General features: G+C 44.7%; 1 protein-coding gene and 1 non-coding gene across 2 annotated transcripts in view; both read left to right on the top strand.

The window, feature by feature from the left end:
* The first annotated feature begins 7,394 nt into the window (after window positions 1-7,394).
* On the top strand, window positions 7,395-7,467 carry Trnam-cau (transfer RNA methionine (anticodon CAU)). The gene has a single exon. It is a non-coding gene; the product is annotated as a tRNA-Met (tRNA).
* Window positions 7,468-7,881: 414 nt separating this feature from the next.
* Window positions 7,882-18,056, top strand: part of LOC119445431 (caspase-7) — a 68,985-nt gene continuing 58,810 nt past the window's right edge. The window contains exons 1-2 of the mRNA XM_037709716.2: window positions 7,882-8,209; window positions 13,179-13,422. Of these exons, the coding sequence (XP_037565644.2) occupies window positions 8,072-8,209; window positions 13,179-13,422 (382 nt within the window). The 5' untranslated portion in view covers window positions 7,882-8,071. The remainder of the gene's footprint in view (window positions 8,210-13,178; window positions 13,423-18,056) is intronic.

Below are 18,056 nucleotides of genomic sequence, written 5' to 3'. Positions count from 1 at the left end.
GGTTCAGCGCTGAATGTGTGGTTTGAGTACTGTGCTTGAAACGAGTGCTGCAGCTGTGGTGCCCTAATTTCGCACAATTGCGACGCGTGCTTTTGTGCAAGAAGGGCAACAAATCGTATCTTGACCCGCTGAGGCAATGCCACAATGTCAACAATGCCGTGCAAGTTTGTTATGATGGTAGTCTCTACAGCAAGCATGTTTTAAGCAAGTAAGCGTGCACTGCAGCTATGCTGTGAATATAGCCTCAACTCAAGAATGTGGTGCTTGCAGAACCCTCATGTTTGTTTCTGCTTTCAAACAAGCTGTATGTTAGGATTCTCACTCACTGCTCACATGAGACATGGGGGTCCATCGTGTGGGTTGGGGCTCAGCAGGAATGTGTGGCGAGGGGGTGTGGAGTTGGTGGCTGTGTCAGGTGCCACACTGAATTTTCTCATTGGAATAAGCTCAATGTAGAAGGACACACCGTATACCTGATGGCTCACTTTCACAGATATTACCGTATTGGCATGAATATGCCCTTTTTCCTTGAAATTTCCAGCCTCAGGACACGCCTCGCAATATATTCAGGTTCGTGACACATATAATCACAATAAATTTGTCTTTAGGAGAAACCAAAAGTCCCTCGTTACATCATATTTGTGGTCGTGTTACTTACATGCAAATCCAGTACTTTCAGTGCCCATTGACTTACTGAGGGGTGCAGGACTTTGGCAGTGGTAGCAGCACCAAAGCAGCTGCCCAAATGGTATACCCTATAGTGTTAGATTTCTTGTGCACATGGGTGTACTGTGAAAACATATGAAAGGAATTCCACAGTTGCTGCAGCATCACGTCTGGATCAGTGAATCACGAGCGGTTGTTTGATCACGTCTGAATTTCTGTTGTCACTGAGCGGTTCTTTGATCATTAGCTTAGGCCGTCTGTTTTCTACATATTATACTACAGCAGTGGCGTCAGAGCAGCTGCAAAAATGGGATTTTGCTGTACAATCGCAGGTTCATTGCTTTTCTCACTGTTGCATTGCTCTATTTGCTGCAACTGCTGCCATATGTTGCTTTACCATGTCTGGTGAATGCCTTGAGCGTGAACCACATTTGGATGACGATGCTTGTGAAAGTATAACATGCTCCGTGTATGTAAAGAAAACTATCACACCAGTGGGTGTGGTGGAGTCACTGATGAAATAGAAGTTGAAAAATGAAAGTTCTCGCAAAATCTGGAAGTGTTTATGGCGCTTGCCATCAAAAATGTGTAACAATCCAAGTAAACAGAAAGATAACCTACCTATCCTGAAGAATATGTAAGTGATGCTTCAAGTTGTCAACTTAAAGCTTGATATGCTGATGCCGATCAAGGAAAGAGTTGAGATTATATAGAAGGATTCAGTGCAATTCATGTTCAATCAGCTTGGCAATCTTGTCAAAACGACCGAATAAAATTGGGACAACTTTTAAGAGATTGCCATGATAATGTGATGAGGTTGCTGGCATTAGTTGGTGCTTCGGAAACAAAGCATCACAGGTATGTGCTGATTGAGCTTCTCGCAGGTGCCCTAGTTACTGGAGCTTTGGGGCGCCCTCACCATGGCTGCTCACATGCCCATTTTTCTGGCTGTAACAACCTAGAGTCAGTGCACAGGTGTTTTTAACGTTCCATGATTCAGTAAACTTGGCGTCACTATGCACAAAATTCAGATTACGACAGCCCAAGATCGCAACTGCCATGAACTGAACATAAAATTGCCTATAAACATGCATTGTGCAATTGAATGCCTGCAAATTCTGTAATGCCACTTTCATGAAATTGACTGGCATGGTTTGCTTGAAACTAAAAACATGTTTGATCCTCAGTTGTGGCAGACTTCTCAGATTCACGATAACATATTTTATTATGCAGGTGCGAATTGTAAAGGAATTGAAGCAACTGGTATTCTTGGTGAGAATCAGTCATGCTCATTAGAAATTATAGCTAAGGCTATATATACATTACTTCAGGTGAAATCGACTAATCTTGAGACAGGAGCTCAGCTGTGGCACATAGGTACAGGGGAATAAATTTAGAAAGAAAAAAAATTCTGGCACAACCCATTTCACGATGATGCCGATGCTAATACGATGGCATTGAAACAATGTAGAGATATTGTATTGCCACCACAGTTCAGTCATGTACGAGCCGGGATCCTCTTTCACTATTCCCTCTGGACAAGTTACTCCTGTTAGCAGGGCTGCCGCTAAGTCAGTGCTTGACATTCGATTCGAATTTGCCCAGCACCTAAAAATTTTTTTTTTGTCATTGATGAGCGGCTCATACCTCGTGACCTATTTTTGTTTCAAACTGAGTGTCCTCAGCACAGCAGCCCCAGTGCTCTACCCATTTTACCATGGATTACCCAGTGACCCAAGTTTACGGAAAAATGGATAAAGACCCAGACAGACAGGAAGATAGGATATTCCACACTTTTCAGGGGTTAAGAATGCTGATTCTAGGCAATATACACAACTGGCCTGTTATGTATGCATTGCCAGCATTGCAGGAGAACAATTCACAATTTAGAGCTTTTATTGGTAAAACCACAACAATGTACCCAATTTTAATTTCACAAGAAACAGTAGTGCCATCTGGTTTATGTATTCGTCACAGGCTCCAGAAGGAGTATTGCGTAGAGGGGGGAGGGCATCGCATAACAAAGGAGCCAAAAAGTTATACGTTAGAAATATAAACAGCGACACAAGATCAATACAGTAACTTGAAAAGAACAAATTATAAAATCTTGAAGCAAAATTTTACCATTAGAGAGCTGAGATATACAGCGAATAGTACGATTGCATAATTACATAAAAAAAGTTACATACACCAGAAGTAGAAACCACTTGAACACTACCCAAACATACTTATTTTTTTGTCTGAAGGTTACAGTATTGTTAATGTCAGCAATGTTATCGAGAAGACCATTCCAATGCCTAATGGCACATGGCAAAGCAGACAAGTTAAAGGCATCAGTTCGACCAAAAATGTGCTGGACGCTAAGGCGATTGTGCAAGCACCTAGATGTGTGGGATGGACAAACAAGAAGGAAGGTGGACGACTGCTCACTATGAATGATTTTATGTAGCAGACAAAGCGACACTACACTTCAAAGGATGGTAGTGACAATGACAACGTAATGTTAGATACACTCAAATATTGGTTGTAATCCCTGGCAATTAAACGTGCAGCACAGTTTTGGCTGTACTCAAGAATGCGGATTAGATATGCCTGGAGAAGTGACCTAATTGAACCTGCCAATTCTAGTTGGGGCAAGAATAATGTTTGATATGCAAGCTTTCTTGTGAAGGAAGGAGCAGCATGAAGGTTGCATTTTTGAAGATTGATGATCAAAGCACTTATGTATATGGAGGTTAATCGATAGTATATACAACACTGCCACAGTGCAGTCAAGACATTGCAGTAGTGAAAATAATTCAGAGCACTTATTGAACAAGGACATCTATGCAAACAGCAACACAACACACATGGAGATGAGATGCAGTGCAACAATGCCCTTGTAGCCTACAATGTGTGGTTACTCAATATTTAGAAGCAGCGACACTACTACTGGGGCAACTATAAGTGTTGTGCACGGGTGACGAGTTGACTGTAGTAGCAGCAGAAGGCACAGGTTGTGAACTTGCGGGCGATCAGCTGTTGCGACGACAATGAACTGTAGACTGCCTAGGTCGAAGGGAAAACAGTACCTTGGCCTGTTGACTCTTCATTGATGTTGCGTAAGGGCCCACAATTTGTGCAGAAAGCGTGTGGCCATCCATGGCTCAATCACAGTTGTACGGTTGTTGGTGCCGATATTGCTCTTAAATTTTCCAAAAATGCGGGCATGACCAACTTAGTCGTCTGCAGTTTCTTTTCTGTCACCACCAAAGAACACTGCCAATGGTGCAGTTTTTTGGTAGACTTAACATCTTTTAAAAGCACATTAAAAGAACATTGCCAATAATTTGTCATCAAATTGACAAGACACAAAGAACAGACCAGCTTAGCTAGCCTCCACATTTTGCAAACAGAACAGCAGCTCACTTTGAAGAAAATGGGTCATCATGATTACTAAGGGCATGCAAAGCATGGAATGCCAGATTGGGAGCAGTACTGGGGCACTCCTGACAATCTTCTCACGGTAGACATTGTCTTATAACACATGCTAGGCATGTAGATATGCTTCATATTAAAACTGCAAGGCTGGCCAGCAGCATATCGCAGCACCATCGCCATCGGCGTCTGTCAAGCAAGGACGCCTGGCTACGTAAATACTAATGCGTCGACGCTACCGAACAGGGCGGGCACAGAGGCGCCGCTCCAGGGCGCCAGTTCGCGAACTGGCCGTTGCCAAGACGCCGACGCGAATTGGATATTTCGAGCGTCTGCACAGCACGGATTTCATGGCGTTCTGCCACCACAGCTGCACCACTCGTTTCAAGCACAGAGCACAAAATGAGGCCTCATGGCGTTCTCCTACCCACAGCTGATACACTCGTTTCAAGCGCAGTACTCAAACCACACATTCAGCGCTGAACCGTGGGCGGTCGACACAGTCACATTTTTGTGACTTGTAGAGAGCAGCACATCCCTCGACGTTCGTTAAGCAAAGGCGGACACGCCGACGCCACATCGCGGTTCGCTCAACTGCGCTGCCGAGGCGCTACGCCACTTCGACATTTCAATCGTCACCACCGCCGCATTGTCAAGGAACACGGATCACACAATGCAGATTCTGTATTGCCAGAGCTCACCGAGGCCAAAGCCGCACTGCCACACAAGCACTACTCACGGTTTTCCGCCAAGTAAGACAGAACCTACAACCAATACACAAGCAACGCAAGCACAATCGCACACGCAATGTTGAACAACGCGCGGTCGGCGCGGGCCCAGAGAACGATCACGCCGAGAACGAACACGCCGTCGCAAGCCGTCCACCTTCCTCCATGATGCCGTCGTCGCTTGGCGCCACCATCGCGCCTTCTCAAAAGTCCCTAAATGATCGTGTCCCTAGGTGCCTAGGATCGAGTCACGTGAGGGATTTTTGTACGACATTTAGACGCACGCGTAAGCGCTATCTCGTTTCTCTAAAACAAACTGCTCCGCGAAAAGGGTCAATAGAGCCTGCGTTGTGGCCACCTCTGTGTACGTAGCGTACCATCGTGTCGGCTGAGGCCAAGTTGTGTGGAAAACGCGCAGTTGCCCGTGTATTTGTGCTCTAAAAGTGCAGGAAATAATGCCTGGGAATGGGGGAATACTTTGAAATCAGATAATTTCTTCATATTTTATGGTATTCCTTGGGTTGAGTCGGGTATTTTCTGTGCCATGTATGTAAAAGCAGTTTGCTTTTGTTTGCAATGCCGCCCATTCACCACTTTCGCATGTTTCACCATACACGCAGTTTTCCTGTAAGGTCTAAATACCAAAATGACATGGCTTGTAATTTGCTTTTTTCAGCAGATGCCGTCCGGTAAAGCTTAGGGAACTACTGCTGATTACCTAGTGCCACAATATTGGATGAATGCACAAAAAGCCCAAAACTAGCATTTATATAGAGGAAAACAAACATTTCCTCATTTCACAAGGTGTTTTGCGTCTTCTTTCTCTCTCTGGGGTTTTACGTGCAAAAACCAGTTCAGATTATGAGGCACGCCGTAGTGGAGGGCTCCGGAATAATTTTGACCACGTGGGGTTCTTTAACATGCATTACAACGTAAGCACACGGGCGATTTTGCATTTCTCTTTTATCGAAATGCGGCCGCCGCGGCTGGGATTCGCTCCTGCGTTTTGCGTCTACTTTATGAAATAGCACGTTGCACAGATTCGATGGAGGCTTGTAAAGATCATCCGCAATCATTTTTAGGAAATAATGAAAGGATTCCGCAACAATACCGCAGCAGGTTGAACAGTAGAAGAAAAAAAAAAAAAAAAAAAAAAAAAAACGCCGATCAACGCAGCCGTCGTAACACTTACCAACTCACGTTCAAAACGCGCGCGCCAAAACCGAAAGTGTGGTTCAGGTTTTCACATCAGTCGCTTGGTGCGCTACAGTCAATCCGGTTGCTGGGCTCTATGGGAGTGTGCGCTCTTGTTGAATTTCTTTCTCTATGAACAAATTATTGACCACAATATACCGCGAATTCAAAACACCTAAACAGCTGCGCTCAACATTCGCATAAGGAAGTATCGTAATCGTCGGTGAAATTTTTTTTCCATCACCCTCGGCGTTTGCCAAGGCGTACGCTGGACCCACTTCTATTCTAGTATTAGTCTATTAATAGGCTCGATAGAGTTAACATGCTAGGGCTACTTTTTTTTTTTTTTTTTACTTACACTGTCTACACGAGTGTAGCTAGTGGGCCTCTTCGATTATCCGTTCCTGACAGTCCCGGACTGTCCGAGACAGTGCTTTCAGCCAATGAGCGTTGCGTATGCAGTCTTTCGGACAGTCCGGGACTGTCAGAGACGGATAATCGAAGAGGCCCAGTGTGGGAAGTCGCCGTTTTGTTTTTACTTGGTGTAGAAAAGTGTAGCTCCGCCAACCTACACTAAGCGATTTTTATAGCATGCAGTGTAGCGTGAAAACTACGCTTTCTACACTGCGGTTTCGTTGAGTGTAGGCAGCAGACGACAAACAAGCAGGTTGGCGTTGCAAACGCGTGGCGCCATTTTGTCTGCGAATGTCGGCGCTGATACAGCGATAATAGCAAATATTCGCTGCAAGGACGGTAACGAAGTGCTGACGTGCCCATGGGTCACAGAGAAAGGTGAGCTAATCTTCCAAGAATATAAAAGTAACTTGCTCACGGATGATATGGGCTGTCAGACTGCGCGCTGTTTTATACGCATTGACAGGTTGTCTTCGTGCACCGCGCATGCGTACATTGGCGTTTAGTTTCAGGCAAGGGCATAAAGGAAGTGCGAAGTTGGTCTTTATTCTATGGTGCGAAGTCAGGCGAAGTGCGGAGTCGGGTGCTTGCAGACGACGCGCGTTCTGCTCTGATTGGCTACAGCCCAGCACGCCCGAAGCGGCACCACACTTGCCTGCACGAAGTGTAGGTAAAAATTAAAAAAATATATATAAAAAAATAGCCCTGCTATATTATGAGAAACTCTATGCTCAACTTCGCGATTGCTTTTGTTTGGTATTCGCCTGATGATAGTCAACAATGCAGTAGTTGTGTGTGACCTTGTGTGTGACTTTTTCAATAAAGATCGAACTTTCGAACACGTCAAAAACTACGCAGCACGAATCACCTTTGCAGGCTGAGATTTGTTCGAAACAGGGTTTTGCCAAACCTATTCGAAACTGTCAACAAGTCTGCTATGCTTTATAAACATTTGTAGAGACGCAGTTGACGTCCGCCTCGGTAGCGCAGTAGGCAGCGCGTCAGTCTCATAATCTGAAGGTCGTGAGTTCGATCCTCACCCGGGGCAAAGGCGGCACAATTTTTTTTTTTTCTGTCGCAAATTTTATTTATTGAAATCTAAATTGTAACCAAAGTAACAATATATTCTATGTTACACTGATATCTATGGACAATCTTTCGATAATTACCCACGAATAATTTCCGTCTAAGATTCTACACATCACTTGCTTTAACAATTGTCTTAACAAGTTATATATCTGACTTGCTCAAAGGGACTTGCTCATTTTCTGCTTTTCGGCCGTCCGCCTGGCAGTGTGCGAATGTCGAAATGTTAAAACTCACTGATTGTGCAATGAGCCAAATCGGCAGCAGCGAGCGCCCAAAAATGTCCCCAAGACCCCGGTCGTGTTCACCTATTTTCACGGCCGGCGTCAACATTGGCTGACACATCCGACAGCAACACATGGTGGCTAGAACCAACACTTGCCAACACAGTCCTCTTCGCTGATTACATCACAGAGCAGTGCCCCTCTCCACATTTTACGTGTCTCGGGCCGTCCGGTCTGTCTCCGTTGTGTTGTGTGTGTGTGCAGTGAACCAACGGTGCTTCTGTTGGTCCTACTTTTGTGTGTTCCGCAGTGAATCGGTGGGTGTAATCGAGTGCGCGCGCGATGGATCCCGAGCATCGCAGGAAGTTTAGGGATCCTGAGTTGATCAGTGCTCTGGTGGCGTGCATTGATTTCGACGTTTTAGCGCCGAGTTTGCACTCGAGAGGCATCCTGACTGCCGCAATGGTCGACGACATTAAGGTGAGGTCATCGACGATTACTTACATCGCAGCGCAGCAAAGTTCGCGAAAGACGCATCCAACAGGTGCTTGCGTGATCCCGACCTTCTAACTTCGCGCGCACCAGTGATCGCGTGCAAGTACCTCACCGGGCAGCGCTCGCTGAAGTAACGTACACCTGTGCAAGCCGTAAAATGCTCTGATTAATGTTCACTGACCTTTTTGCTAGTTAAGCAGCGGCCCGGTATTATAGAGCGGCGTCGCGCTAGGCACATACGGAAGGTCCTTTGTTTTTTCAGGTCCTTGTGTGAACTCTTGCCAGTGCTGTTGCTTTGCGTAATATAATTGAGATGAACCGATGCTCGTAGCCAGCTCGGGTAAGGTTACGTGGTCCTGACACCCTCCGAAATAATCGCCGCGGCGATATCTACTACTGACCATAACTTACGTATGTGTCATTATATATTGTCCCAGCTAACTTTAGCCAAACTGTTCAGCTAATATATATATATATAGACATATATATTGACAAATCTAAATGTGTTCGGTAGCAAGAGCTCTGACGACCGAAGATTGGAATCATTGTATCTTGCACAGTGTTTTTTGAATATTTCTCTTCTTTCGTTGAACAGCTTGCCTCAAGGTAGCTGGGACACCTTTTATTAATTCTACCTGTGAACATTAACAACATATAGTTATACTATATGTCAGCAATGTGGTTAATTTGCATGCACAGATAATTAAGTGAATATGAATAATTCAAAATGGTCACCGTTCAACCCTCAAACCTTTCCCAAAGATAATTCCTGGGTACGACCCCGTATGTAACCAAGTGTGGTATTTGATAACCCTGGCAATCCAGCGGTGCCATCAGTCATGGATAAGATAAGGACAAAATATTCGTAGCTCACCATTGTTTTTCTGTGATGTGTGTAAATTAAGACAATCACAAAACAATGTGTGCGAGAAAATGCACAAAAAGTGAACAAGTTAGCGGAACTTCGTTTCTGGGTGACCACGTGTGATTCTGTGCTCTCCGACTTCGTGTCACAGTCAGAGATGCACAGTGTGAGAGTGTTTCCTAACAAGATATATAAATATAATGGCTACCTGCCTCTATTAAAGACAGCAATCGAAATAGCTAGAAGTGACCAGACAGCAACAATATCACTTTACGCTGATGTTGGCTTCATGCACACTGTCTCGAGCAGGAGTGATAAGAACACAAATTTGGTTGTCAGAGTAGCACCAGGATCAAGTACTACGAGTTCTTAGCAGCTGCCAAAAAAAAATGTTTCATTCAGTCTTGGCACTTGGATTCGCTGGTCCTAACACTTGTTTGCGTAAGTGAACATGTCACGAAACCTATCTCTTTGACACTACCATTGAAAAGAAAATGCTGTAACTATTCTATATCCACATGATATTGGGCCAAACTGCATGCTAAGTACTCTCCTCATAAACTATTTCGTTGTGTCTAGGCTTATTCCTGACCCCATAATTTCTAAAAGCCATCACTAAAGTCATGACAGTGATGTTGCTGTGTGGCTTGGGCACCTTTGTGCATAGCAGTCTCACATGTAGCATTGCTATGGCATCTAACAAGAGTGGTGTGACTCACACCCAAGCAGGCATGACATCTACATAGCATTGCTGTGAGACATATATCGTTAATGAAGACAACTGATAAAGTTAATGCATTTGCAAAGGATGGACAAGAAGAACAGGAGAGAGCACTAACTTCAAATGACTGTTTTAATGATCACACTGCGCAATCTTTGTACCCTGAAGGTGACACTTATTGTGCTTGTTTCAGTCGTGCTGTATGAGCGTAGTTCTAAAGATGAAGCAACTAGCCCTCACCAAGATGTTAACTAATGCAACCATTGTCGCAGAGACCCATTCATTAAAGAGACATGCTGTCGATCAAAGTTTTTAGGGAGGTAAATAGGGGAACAATGAAGGTGTTTTTATATGAAAAAAAGCAGTAGACAAGTGCACTGGCAGATAGCTTTGATGGATTAGCTACCTAGAGAAAGGCTTAAGAATCAACACAACTTCTTTGATTGACAGCATGTCTGCTTAAAGAATGTGCCGCAGCACATTGGGTGATGGCTTCAGGCTACAAAAATTTCGCAGTGTGCTCAGTAAATGATGATTCTGGTTAGCACTCTGTTCTGTGTATCTCTTCGTCTTTTGTATTCTATTGTGCTTAAGTTAGCCCAGGCCTTAAACGTGTGTAGTCAGTGGCAGGTCAAGAATGCAATGGCACGTGCTCCTCAAAAGGATGTTGTAGAGATGCGCTTGTGAAATTGCCTTTCCTTTTTTTGCTTTAGTATCCATAACCTGATCTTTAATTTGCTATGACGCTTCCTTGTAGTGAAACTCGCCACCTTGCAGGGGAGGCTTTTCATTTGTCAGGTGAAAGAGATACCATTGTAAAGGTATCAGCCATATAGCCTGCGGGGCTATTATTGCTGCAAATCATTTTGCTTCAAAACATTCTTTGTACAATCTCAAGTTGCAGGCAAAATGAGGTATGGAAATTGGGATCTGTAAACGAAAGTTGAAGGGGGGGGGGGATCTTTGAAACGGTTTGGGCAAATTTTGTGGATGCATATGGTACAACTGCAGTAAAACATTCACACCACAATTTAAGTGAAGCATGTCGCATTAAGATAGCCACAAATGATTACAAATTACCCTCCTCTCTAGCACTGCTTTTCCTCAACTTGTTCGCTCAGCGATAGGGGCTAAACTCCGCCTTCCCTGGCTCTGCGTCATGATGTGACGTCGTGTTGTCTACTTCCAGTGTCTTGGAGCTAGCGTGCGAAGCCTCTCCAACCTCTCCTTTAGCCGCCTGGCCGTAGATCCTTAGCTAGAGCTATTCAAGCAGCGTCCATTGAGAGCGTTCTGTCGCAGCGCCGCGCGTGTCCGGTGTTTCGGTAAACGCAGGTGAGCTGGGCATTTTGACGTATGGGCAGAGGCGTAAACATGAGCGGCGTGCACGGTGCAGCCACCTGGCGGTGCAGATCTCAACCAGCCAAACACAGAGCTGAGATTGTTGTAACCAAGTGTAAAACATTTTAAACACTTAAAGGGGCAGCATGTTTGTAATTGTGCTGCTGCCGAAAATTTACACCAGAATCAAAGTAAAATACACTTGGTCACTGCTATATTAGCTCTGTAATTCTCTGTTTGAGCTCTGTGCCACCAGGTGGCTCCACTCTGCAGGCTACTCACATTTCTGCTTCCACCCACCTGGCTAAATGCCCAGTCCACGTGCATTTACCGGACATGCCAAAACTCTCTTTTATGGTAGTAATCCTCCAGCGTGAAGTGGCAGCCCTAAATGTTCACTTGCTTCCTGTGGGAAGGGCTGTAAAACTTCATCTTATTCATTTTTTTGGTGTGTGCATCTGTCTGTCGAGTAAGAGAAAACAGTGTGCAAACTGCGTTCTGAAATCAGTCAGGGAAAACAGTGTATGTTATCACACTAACTGCTGCATGCTGCTGGGGTTAGTGAATAATGTGCATTATGTGTGGATAAAAAAACTAAATACTTTAATGATGGCACCGTGATGGCAGTTAAAGCATTGCCGAGATCCATACTGTGCAAAGACTGAATAAAAGGGTAACTGCATCCCAGTGCTCCTTTAAATGGTGCATTTTGAAAGCACCCACAGATGGCGTAGTTGGGTCTGTAGTTAGGCCTTCTACAAGCGAGGCATTCTTATTGAATTGAGCGGGACTTACCTGCCCTGTGTGTTCACGCTGTAACCTCTGCAAAATGAACCCAGTTCTGCTGCAGCAGAATCATTCTGAACGGCCGTCACTTGCATCTGTTTCTCTTCCTGAGCCCCAATCAAACAGAAGCAAACATTTGTCGATTGCTAATAGTGAATTCTCAAATTGAATATGAATCAATTGGCACGGACTATTTTATTCATATTTCAAGTTTCTAATATTCACTCACCCGTAGTAAATACCAATTATGTGAAATTGAACAATATTTTTTCCTCCATCTCTCTATGGACTTTCCTACACCTGAAGTGACAGAACTAATGCTTGTTAAAGTATTTAAGCGAAAGATAATTTTTGATTAATCAATAATTTATTTATTTCCAAGACTTCTCTAACTATATTTGTTTTTATATTCCTTGTGCTTCTTTTGTTCACTTCTTATTTAACCCTTTGTGGTCATGTGGCTGGCCTTTCCCTATTTTCAGAAGCATCCTGATCAGAGCCTTCAGAAGTGCATGCTTTTTCTTTGTGCTTGTTGCATCACTTTTCAGGAACTTTTTCAACTATTGATATGACTTTGCAGTGTCTGCACGCAAGGGCAGCATTTTTTAGCAGTACACGTGAATATGTGTGTTTTGTAGCGCAAAGCACCGAGAGCATAGCAACATTTTTTCTGCATGCATTTTATCTAAAAAACAAACCTGAAGAAAATTTGAGTGCAGAGGCGGAATATATTCCACCTTCAGGTGACCAGTAAATGTCCTCAGGTGAGAACACTGAAGAAGGGACCCCAGAGAAGAATCTTCTTATGGTGATAACCCTTAACATGATGCTGGCTTGAGACTGTGCACTGTTAGACCCCCTCAGGAATAAATGAATCTTTCTGATGTAATGACTTACTCTGCACATACGTTTGCATGAGTGCCTTTTCTGTGCATCATCCAAAACGCTTAATATAGTTCCCGACCGGAATGACCACAAAGAGTTAAACCCTTACCGTCTCTTCACTTTCTTGCCTCTTTATTGCACTACTACAGGTGTTCCCACCTGCGGTTTATATCCTTTGGGGGCTTCAGCTGCATATTTCTTTATCTATAAGCATACTTCAATGATTGATTGAACTGTTAATTTTTCACCAGAATATTTCAGGCTGATAACCAAAGCACAGCATGCGCAGGGCATGACAGGGGTAGTGTGACATTTGCAAAGACCGCAGTGCCTCACGTTTCCCCACTGGCTTCTCGCAGGAGAAGGAGGGCCTGGATGAGCGCAACCTCTGCCTGCTGCAGCGGCTTCCCAAGAGGGGACCGCTGGCCTTCGACCGCTTTGTTGCCATCCTTCGAGAGAAACGCATGTTCCAGGCAGTCACCCTGCTGACGGGGGAGGTGCTGCCAGAACCACCTGTCTCTGCTGCGGTGCCACCCTCCTCTCGTCCGGTTCGGGCTTTTGGTGGTGGCGATGCTCGTCTGGTCGTTGACTCCGCTCAAAGTGGTACGTGTAGGTCTTGAGTGCTAGGATTCTGGCGTGCCACTACGGCACAATGGAAAACACACTTCCACAGTGTAGATAGATTGATAATAATTTGTTTATTCTCTGATACGTATAGATTTAAACAACCAGCACACTTAAGCACAGGTGCTTGTGAGCATGGCTGGGCAGTCGGCTGATTAGTGCAGGACTCATGTGCCACTCAGAACATTAACATCAGAATGCATTGCGCTTGCAACTTATACAATGCTAAACTGAAAAATACCGATGTCATGAAAAGCGGGGGCCCAAAATGCTAATGCTAAACCATACCTAAATAAACCGCAAAGAAAGCATTATGTATGTGAGTAAACAAAAAAGATGTGAGTAATAGAGTATGAAGACTAACACTATATACCTTTTGCATAATGCCGGTAACCCTGTGCACATGGTAGGTTCCCATCGCCATTGTGACAGATGCTGGCTAGTGCAGGACGTGCATAAAAAGTTTGGCATGCTGTGCTACTGGTTTATTTAGTTTGCCGTGGTGTTTCGACATAAGCAAAGTGTATTCGCCACCTAACATAGCCCTGTGAATGCCAGCTTTGTTCTCTGCAACAAGATATCTTGGCATGCTCATATGCTTGCACTATGGAAGGCATCGTTGACTGTTACAAGATAAAAGTGGTGACGGGGAGAGGCCCGGAGATAGAACTTTTGTCAAGTCATTCTGGATATTATGAGGAAATAGCACTTAAAACAGGGAAGCAAACCAAGTAGTGTGGCATGCTGCAATATCTTGTGCTCTGGTGCAGCACACATAAATGATAGAGCATTCGATTGGGTCAGCTTAAGTGTCTCAGGCACCATTGCCCAGCACATCATCCTTGATTTAAAAAAAGTGACTCCTGTACCCTGCACGGCTTTAGGCAAGTGACGCATTTCATTGTGACAGCATCATCACTCATTAGCGTGAAAAACTGATGACTAGTGATTTGTACGCTGTACACATTCCTTTACATATTTTGTGAGACTGATAAATGAAACCTGCGGCGTTTAATTGTTTCATTTTGTGTGAAATGCTGGGGAATGGTCGGCGAGGCCACAGAACAGGCGAGTTCGCCGGTGAACTTGGTACATTGAATGCCTTACTTCTTCACCAAGTCGCACTTTTTTACTGTCTTTGTAGTCCCTCACAATACTGCACTTCATTTCCAAATCTGTAGCAGTGTGCTTTGTTTTCACCGGCAACATCGTGCATTGCTGATGATCAGCTATCTTCCATTTTGGCGGCAAGTCAAACAAGGTGGGGAAACCACGTGGCCCGGAACGACTTCTACGCAACCAACGAAGACGAGCACGAGCAACTTAATCCGTTGGCAGAACCACAGAATAAAGAACCAACTTTAGAGAAAGGAAACTGTACCTTCTACATTGGTACGAAAAGAAATGGCCACACATGGAACTTACGTGGGTACCCGACAGATGGCACTGCTCTATAGGAAGCAAAAATGCAATTTTCTTTTGTCGTGCTAAAAGCACTATAGCTGCTTTTTACAGGTAGAGGACGCTGGTACACGCTGTGCTCGCGCTGCTGGCATTCCAGCATGCCTCAGTGCCTTGGCTGCCACGTAGCTGGTGCATTCTAATTGCCAGGAGACCAAAGAGCTTCTACTGACGCCCATACAAACAAGCCACAAGTGATTGAACAGGAGATGCAACTTTCTTGGCAGAGAACAAGCAGTGCACCTTCTCGTACAAGAGCAGAAATCAAATTTGGATGATGAGATACGCTGAAACGATTAACGCGAGCTTGTAAACTCACATGATTATCCCACCAACAGTCGTCGTTGAAGATTAGCAACTTGCATTGCAAAGCAATCGGGTGATGCAGGCGTCTGCTGCTGCACCTAACAAAGCGTCATGGACTACCCGGCACTTTAGCATTACCTCCTTCTCAACCTGCACGTTTCTTTTTGTCTTTTGGGGCCACTAACGTGTCGCTCACACTTGGTACCCCACTTTGTCTCAGTATGGACAAGTCGGTTTCGTGGGCATCACCTTCGGCAGCCACTTTTGCGGGCCTTTATGCCCATGTGGCTATCAACTTCATACACTTCGAATCATGTTATCAGGTAGGCTGGTCTCTGTTCACACCAAATCGCAGCTGACGAAGGCCACAAGCAAAATTTGCGCACGGCTGCAGCAGAAAATGACAAAATGGGGAGCGCCAATCACGGTGCGTGTTAATTGGGAGTCTATGTCGCTGTGCGGACTGCAGGAGCAGGTGCTTACCTCGAGAGACTGCTTCCCAATGCAACTTACCAGGTCCCCACATCGGAGAAACGTAACACAGCGACCACAACCTAGTGGGAACAGCAGTGAAACCAGATTTGCAATCAATCACTTCGTAGGGATGGTTGATTAATTATTTTATTCGATTAACGAATAATCGTTAATCATTTTAGCCTTTATTCGATTAATCGCTTTCGATGCAGGGTTTTCATCGATTAATCGATTAATCAAAATTTTTGATGCGCACTTTCAAAAAGCCTGAAATGCAGTTATTGTCGTGTTTTTGTCACCGATCTCGGGGGCGTGCGGGTGTTATAAGAGATGGAGATAGAAGACGTATGTCGACACAGCAAACAGATTTTTAGTCACACTGTAAGCTCAAACTTGAAATAGAACTCGAATGCACTAAAACATAGCGAACAAATACAAACACCTGTATAACTTAAAGCTTAATATACTAACATGTTCTAATTTACGCCTACGCTTGTCTGTGGCGGCTAATCCTCCAAAGTCAGGCAACCCTGTCCTACCGCTGAGATGCTACAAATAAGAGTCGCCTTACTGCACTCGTCGTTGCACGTATGTCCAAGTCCCAAGCTCGTCGACTCTTCTTCCAAGAATTCAGTGCTCTAGTTGATTTTGTAGTCTCTGCCTTGCCGTCTGCCCGTCAGTGCGCTTGTCTTAGATGCCGGTGTCTCAAACTTCATCGTTGACGTGGCGCGGCGTTGACTAGGCCCACCTTGATAGGCATAGCGTCGGGATGCGTCGCAACTTCTTCGTGAGTGCCGACGTGGGTCCCGCGGAGAATCGAACGTGCCGGTCTGCCGCAGAAGAGGGATCCTCTCTGGGGTGCCCGGTCTTGCCGTGAGAAGCTGCAGCCAGTCCAGGAGCCTCACTCGAACTTGCTGAGGTCGATGGCCACACCTTGGACAGCCAACGTCACGGACTCAGCCAGACCCCCAAGTCTCCCGTCGCCAGAGCGTAGCTGGCGATGCGACCTTCCTGGCCCGGAGCCACGTCAATAATCAATGGACAGCATCGTTCATTCCTCGATTACGCCTCGGCTCACGTGCCTCGAGAGCTTTTGCTGTTCCGAACACCGTGCTTCACGTGCTCCTCTTCTTTTTTGTGCCAAAGGCGGCCTCATACATATGACAGTTATCTACTTTTGTAGGGCCCTATTTTAATATTTGAAAGGCGGAACCAAGTTTGAAACACAAGTGTATAAACGTTTGATAAAGGTAATCTTTACCTTGTTAAAGACGAGCTATAGTTGGCACTAGTGGCTTTTGACAAGATAAACAATATATGTTATAAAATGGCACTTAGTCTGGAATGAAAAAATTCGTTGGCCCTACCACTCTGTGAAGATGGTGAACCAGCGAAGCTGAAACGTGCGGCCCCGGTATTTATCACTGGGTTAATCCCTAGGGTTCATTAAAGTATTTCTCAATTATGAGGTTACACACACGTTTGGCTGCGACAGAGAGAGCATCACTGACGGTATGCCCGCAGTTCGCCGTTGTCGCTTGCGTTCGATGTCTCGAATTTGCTTAGTGGTGTGGTTAGCAGCATTCGCCCGCCACTTTCGCTTGCAATTCTTCTAAATCAAATTGCTTCAAAAATTAAATCTGTCCGTTACGTAAGACAATGAATGGCTCATACCCCCTTAATCATAATAATAATAATAATAATGATCTTTATTCGTGGATTTACAGGGTACAAAAATACGGGCCTGCCCAAGCCGACAATGGCTTGTGGGGCAGTGTCCGGCAGCAGGGCACAAAACGGAGCATGCGCCACTGTCAATTCGTATCTGTTCATTTCTGAAGTGAAAAAAAAAAAAAAACAGGGAAAAAGCTAGAAAAAAAACAGGTAGGAAGGAAAAAAGAAATTAAGCATACAAATCAAATATAACAGACTTTACGTCATTCCGACTGCCTAACGAGAAAACATTGGTTGGGAGGTCATTTAGAGCACTTGGCACATAAAAAGCACGAACACGTTCACCGTACCTAGTGCGCACTCTAGGCAAAATGAAATGGCCACGTGGGCGCAGTGTACGAACAGGGACGTATGGGAGGCAGAATTCATTATTCCATAGATACATAAGAATGACGCTTTCTTTAAATAACAATCTGAAGGAAGGCATGCGTGATGACAAAAAGAGATTAGAGTTGTTGGGAATTTGAACACCATACCTACCACTACCAGCACACTACCAGCACGAATTATAGATTTTAGTAAGCAATCAACTCTTTTGCGCCAAAACACTGAACAAAAGTAAAAAGAACAAATTCCATAGCGCAGCACACTGTATGCTAATGTGTGAGCTATCATTTTCCTTATATAAACAGGGCATA

The sequence above is a fragment of the Dermacentor silvarum genome, chromosome 3 (assembly GCF_013339745.2).
Source record: "Dermacentor silvarum isolate Dsil-2018 chromosome 3, BIME_Dsil_1.4, whole genome shotgun sequence".
Taxonomy (NCBI): Eukaryota; Metazoa; Arthropoda; class Arachnida; order Ixodida; family Ixodidae; genus Dermacentor; species Dermacentor silvarum.
This window is presented reverse-complemented; position numbering and strand designations above follow the sequence as displayed.